This window comes from Cibotium barometz, chromosome 2 (genome assembly GCF_041138505.1).
Source record: "Cibotium barometz isolate CiBa-2024 chromosome 2, ASM4113850v1, whole genome shotgun sequence".
Taxonomy (NCBI): Eukaryota; Viridiplantae; Streptophyta; class Polypodiopsida; order Cyatheales; family Cibotiaceae; genus Cibotium; species Cibotium barometz.
The window spans coordinates 14,904,915-14,910,828 of NC_141047.1; the positions used below are offsets into that span (position 1 = coordinate 14,904,915).

Here is a 5,914-nt window from a genome sequence, read left to right on the forward strand (position 1 = left end):
GATCTACCAAGCTATCCTTGAATTTCTAGAACAATTCAGCAGGAAGACAATCTAGGCTAGGACTTTCCTTTACGTGGAAATTGTCAATAACCTCTTCAACTTCTCAATAGCTAAAGTTTGAATCTAGTTGTATAGCCAAAGAGATAGGACCACTTTACCCCACCTGAGCCAAACAATCTCTTTTTCGGGTGAGTTTTTTTTTTTTGGGGGAGGGTGTGAAGATATCATAGAAGTGTTTATGCAAAGTGTTTAGATTCTCCTCGTGAGAGGAAGCTGCTGAGCCATCATCTATTTTAAAAAGGGGATGGCATTCTTAGCATGTTTTTTCTTGAGTAGGAAAATAGAGGACCTATCGAATTTGCCTGCCCATCTCTTCTCTATATTATCTTAAGGAAGAGTTTCACAAAGTTGCTACGGGGCGAGAATTTGGAGGTTCAGGAAAGGGAGGAGGAGGTTTGGGTAGAATTTGATTTTGGAAGCCTCAAAAGACGTGCAAAGCACGGTTCCAAACTAGTGAGTCTAAAGAACAATTTCAAGTGATCACAACTAATTTCTTTCTCTCTCCTAAGGCTAGCCTTTACTTTGATCATCTCCTCCTAGGCAGACCAGTCTCCAAAGTTACTTTCCTTCTCTCTGACTAATGGAGTCTTTGATATTTAGAGTTCCCGGTTCTGTTTTGCCTCTAGTATGAGTGGTTTGAACTAGGAAGGCTTGAGGTTGCTTAACAACAACTGATATCAATGCCTTGCAAGGTATCCTTGGCCATTGAAATGAGAGGCCTTGACTTCTTCCCCGACTGAGGGGGGGGAGTTCAGGGGTAAGTGTGGAAGCATTAGTATATTAAGAATTTTCATGTGTATATTAGATAGTTGTCAATGCTAGAATATGTTGAGATCCAAAGTCAAAGTTCGAGACCAATGGTACATTGTTCACACACCCTCTACACAGGCTCTTAGAACTCCCAACTTCCAAGTCCATATGCAAGTCCCAAGTTTCAACAAAAATGGGCCATGAAAAAGACATCAAGGAAATCCTTGACTTCTTCTACCCTCAAATCGCTGCTTGGCGGCGAGTTGCTGTCAATTTCTGTTTGGACATAGAATTGTGAGACCACAGGTGTCGTCCCTTTACAAAATGCGCACGTTGTTTTGGCTTTGGGATTAGTTAAATGTTAATGTTAATGCCGTGATCCATATCATCTGCTGAGTGCCTTACCTTATATATAGAGAGGATTGTGACAGCGAGCAAGCAGAACATGTCCTTGCGTAACATAACATCAAGCTCTTCCAGCCACTAGAAGATGAGCATCCTTGGCATGCTTTTGATCTTTCTTCTCTTCACAATGCCGCCTGCACGCGCGGTGAACTTCGAGTGGGGAGGGGCCGCAGACACCAATTTTACATATGAAGGCGACGCCTCTGTGTATGGTCCGCAGGAGGTGAAGCTGACCATGGGCGTGGCGGACGCCTTCTTTCATGCAAGCGCTGGCCGGATGCGTTATGCTCATCCCATCTCCCTCTGCAACAACAACTCCCACAGCAATGCCCAAGCCGCCTCCTTCAATACCTCCTTCACCTTCCAAATGTCGCTGGGCGAGGCAAATGTGCCTGCGTACCGAGGGGATGGCATCGCCTTCTTTGTTAGCCCAGCCGCGCCTGGTGCCCTCCCATCCACCCTTCCCACCACCAAGGGCTTATTTGGAGGCCTGTTTGGCAATTCCTCTTCTCCTCCTCTGAACATGAACATGAAGAAGAAGGGCCCTTTTGTCCTCGCCGTCGAATTCGACTCCTCCCAAGAGAGCTGGGATCCGGACAACAACCATGTCGGCGTCGATGTGGGCAGCGTGGTCTCCTTGCATACGACCTCCTTGAACAGGTCTGGGATTACGCTGAATTCTGGCAGATCTATCATGGCTTGGATCCAGTACGACGGTAGGCATGACAGGCTTGATGTGTATGCTGCCTACTCTAATGACGAGGCCGGAGCAGCCCATCAGCCGCCCGTTCTCCTTCTGTCTGCTCGATCTCTCCGGCTGTGTAGCCTGCTGATGGGCGGTTCCGCCATCGTGGGCTTCTCATCTGCTTCCCGAGGCTCAGTGGAAACCCATGATCTCTTCTCTTGGACCTGGCAAAGCTCTTTCTGAGCCCTAGTTTATGTGGCCCTTAGCTGTCTATGTGAGAGATGGGATTTTCACACACAAAGGCATTCTCTCTCTCTCTCTCTCGGTCATATATGAGTGGCCAAATCTTTTTAGTCATCCTGGGGGGGTAATAAATGACCTTTGAAGATCTTGCTTACATATACACAAATACAAAACTGAAAATTTATAGTAAGTGAGCAATATCTCTTGAAATCAATGTTTTTCTTTTGTGAAGTGATTTAAGTCCCTCCCTTGATTTCATGCCCATATAGAAATTTTCTCAAAATTGATAGGTTTGGCAAAAACGACTTAATTTATTATGCATAGAGCTTTCTTACTCTATCCTTCTTTTCTTTCAAAGAGTGTCCATAACAATTACAAACACACCCAAATACCACAAGGGGGTATCACCCTTTCTAAATATTGACCAATGGAAGGCACTCTCTTTTCTATGTCAAATAGGAGATTTTCTTTGTCCTTTTTTTCCCCCAAGAGAGTGGATCTTCACCTACAACCTTTACACACACACACCCAAATACCACAAGAGGGTATCACGCTTTCCAAATACTGACCAATTGAGGGCACTAGATCCATTCAAGGAGGAGCCACATGGACCTACACAACTATGATACTCAAGCAAGAGCATGTCTTGACATTCGTAGGACTAATCCTAGATAAAGGACAACAACCACAGACACTAGGAACACCCCAAGGAGCTTAGGTGTCCCTCTGAAGAGCCTAGAGAGAACTTGAACTCATAACCTCTCGATTGTGAGCCCAAAACTTTATCACTAGACCAACTTATGGGTAAAAAAATTTATGTCCATTTGTCTGTAATAATCTATGAAGTATGAAGTTGAGCTAAAATTTCATATCATTTAATCCACTTTATTGATCTCAAGAAGATGTCCAAGAAGGATAGGAATGACAGATAGCTGAAGATGAACATAATAACAATAAAATTTCTTCACATATGTTTTTGTTGAGTGTATGGTAATGCCTCCACAATAACTTTGAGCTCTAGCTTGTCACATGTTTCTTTGTATATAGTAAGCTCATAGAAGTATAACCAAAATGCATATATTTACACCATTATACTATGAGTTTTTTTACCTCTCTTCTAGTAAACTTGAATATCTAGATAAACAAAGAACATTTATTGTGCTTATAGGAAAGTAATGGTTGCTACATTGTAATGCTTCACCTTCCTTCATACACTTCACATCATCTATATGAAGATTCTTGTTTTCACATCATCTATATGAAGATTCTTGTTTTTACATTATTTATATATGTATATACCACAAACCACTATAATGATTTTAATGTACATGTAGGTATATAGAAGTGTGTGTGTTTATATGTATACATATATCTATATATCTATATACATATATAGATACCACACACCCCTTTAGTAATTTTAGTGTACATGTAGCTATATATATGTGCACATATTTATATGTATACATATCTATGTATCTATATAAATAATATATAGATACCACACACCACTCTAGTAATTTTAGTGCACATGTAGCTATACACACTCACATGCATGTGACACACACACACACACACATATATATATAGATATGTGTGTGTATATGTATGTATATGTACATATACATGTACCTGTACACACACACACATGCACATATAGATATGTGTGTGTGTGTGTGTGTGTGTGTGTGTGTGTGTGTACATATACACTATCAACTTTGAAGCTTTATATTGAGCTATTTTTCACCATTAGTGGGCTCACTGAGTAGTGGCATCAAAGAACAATATGAAGGGCTGTCACATTATAGACTTTTTCATATTATCTCAAATCATTGTGCACATTGTAGAGATACAATACTGGCTGTTGGGGACTTGATCCCATGCTTTTTTTTTCCACTTGACTATGTGTGTCTATTGCATGTTAGCATTAGATCTATGAAAAAGCTTGCTACTTCTCTGTATTAATACAATTTGTCTGTTTTTCTTATTGCTTTCCTATATCAAACATAATGTGTCTATTTATATTTGCATAGAGTGCTTCTTTGAAGTTGTTTGAGTAGTTAACTTCTTGAAGTATACATTTCCTACACCCTCCTTATCATGATGTGAATTTGTTCTACATGCAAATAAATTAATGATCTGTATTGTTTCTCCTAACAGCTAACACCACAAACCTTGTGGTGTATGGAGCACATTGGTTTATACTAGTAGACAGGGTTCGATTCCTAGTAAGGTTAGTTGATTGTACAAACCAATTTTAAACTAAGGGTAAAAAACATGCACATTAAAGATATGTTCAAAACTATACCAAGAGCTACACAAAGTTACATTTCTCATGCCAAATTATTGTTTAAACTGGTCTTAATCACCAACTATTTTGCATTTCTTCTAATAAGATACACTAATCTTGCTTCTCTTACATTAGTTGCAACAATATCATGGTTTCTTGAATTTGTTGCAATTTATATTAAAGAAATATGTCTTATTGTGAGAAATAATAAAGATTAGGAAAGTTTTAATCAAGAATCACTCACTGTTTAAATTTTTACCAACATTCGTTGATTTTTGCACATAATCTTGCAAACATTATAAATCTTCACCAAGAACCTTGTAAACTAAACTTTGTATAACACATTCTGCACAATTTATACATATTTGTACACTACACCACTATGCATAGTAGACTTTGCATAAATCTGCAACAGAACTATAAATTGCACCCCTTCTTGATGAACTCTGTACCAAGATTTGTATAGCCTCTAAATTGGTAAGATTCCCTAGAAACTAGGCAAATGTGGAAGAAAACTAGGGTTTATGGATAGATTTGATCATAGATGTCACTAATCAAGAAATTGTGTACTAAACTCAGAGAATAAGATTTTTAAAAATGGTTATTAACATAGATTAAAAAATGATTGACACTAATCTCAATGTTAATCCACAAGATCAAGATAACAAAAATCCACATAGATCAAGATAACATTAATCAATCTTGAAAAATTGTGTAAAACTTAATCTTAAAATAGTTAAGATGCCACCAAAATCAAAGCCAAAAGCTACCAAGATCAAAATAAAACTCTGATACTAATTGAAATGAAGTTAAGATATGGAAAATCACCCATGAAATCTTACATATGATTAAGATGAAAATCACATACAAATCCATAGCACACCTAAGTGATTTAAACTCTCACCAAGAGAATGGAAAATAGCCTTCCATAAGCGTAAATCTATGTAAACCAAAAGGCTCCAAGATTGCCTAGATTTCTAGTTGTTGTAGGTAAAGATGTCTGATAACATCAACCAGATTGTCAGTGAGAAGCTTGACAAGAACACCTTCCATGCTTAGAAGTTTAGAATGACCAAATTCCTGATGGGTAAAGGATTTTGGGACTATGTAGAAGGAGAGAATGAGGATCCTCCATAATTTCCTGAAGAGAATCCTACTCCAACACAGGTAAAAGCTTTCAAGGATTGGAACTAGGGTGCAAGGAAAGTCATGTATTAGCTTTCGATTAGTGTGCCATACACTATGATAGGGCACATACAGGATGATAGCACTCCAACACAGCTACGTGGGATAACTCGGTTCAGATTTTTTAGATGAACACGAAAGCAAGGAAGCTGTAGCTAAAACAAGAGCTAGAGAATGCTTTGAAGATCAAGGGCATTGTTGAATCCCTTAGGTCTATCAATGTAGCAGTAGACGTAGCAGTAGTAGACGATGATGACTTGGTAAGTGTATGTTTGAATGGGCTTGGCAAGGAATAC

At 38.8% G+C, this 5,914-nt stretch overlaps 1 protein-coding gene across 1 annotated transcript; it reads left to right on the plus strand.

The window, feature by feature from the left end:
* The first annotated feature begins 1,238 nt into the window (after positions 1-1,238).
* Positions 1,239-2,288, plus strand: LOC147640691 (lectin-related protein-like). Its single transcript, XM_086808744.1, has one exon. The coding sequence runs from the start codon at positions 1,301-1,303 to the stop codon at positions 2,141-2,143; it is 843 nt and encodes a 280-aa protein (XP_086664870.1). The 5' UTR covers positions 1,239-1,300; the 3' UTR covers positions 2,144-2,288.
* The last annotated feature ends 3,626 nt before the right edge of the window (positions 2,289-5,914 follow it).

Bases quoted from the DNA above. Each gene is read 5' to 3' on its own strand.
- LOC147640691 (XM_086808744.1), top strand. From the start codon at position 1,301: ATGAGCATCCTTGGCATGCTTTTGATCTTTCTTCTCTTCACAATGCCG.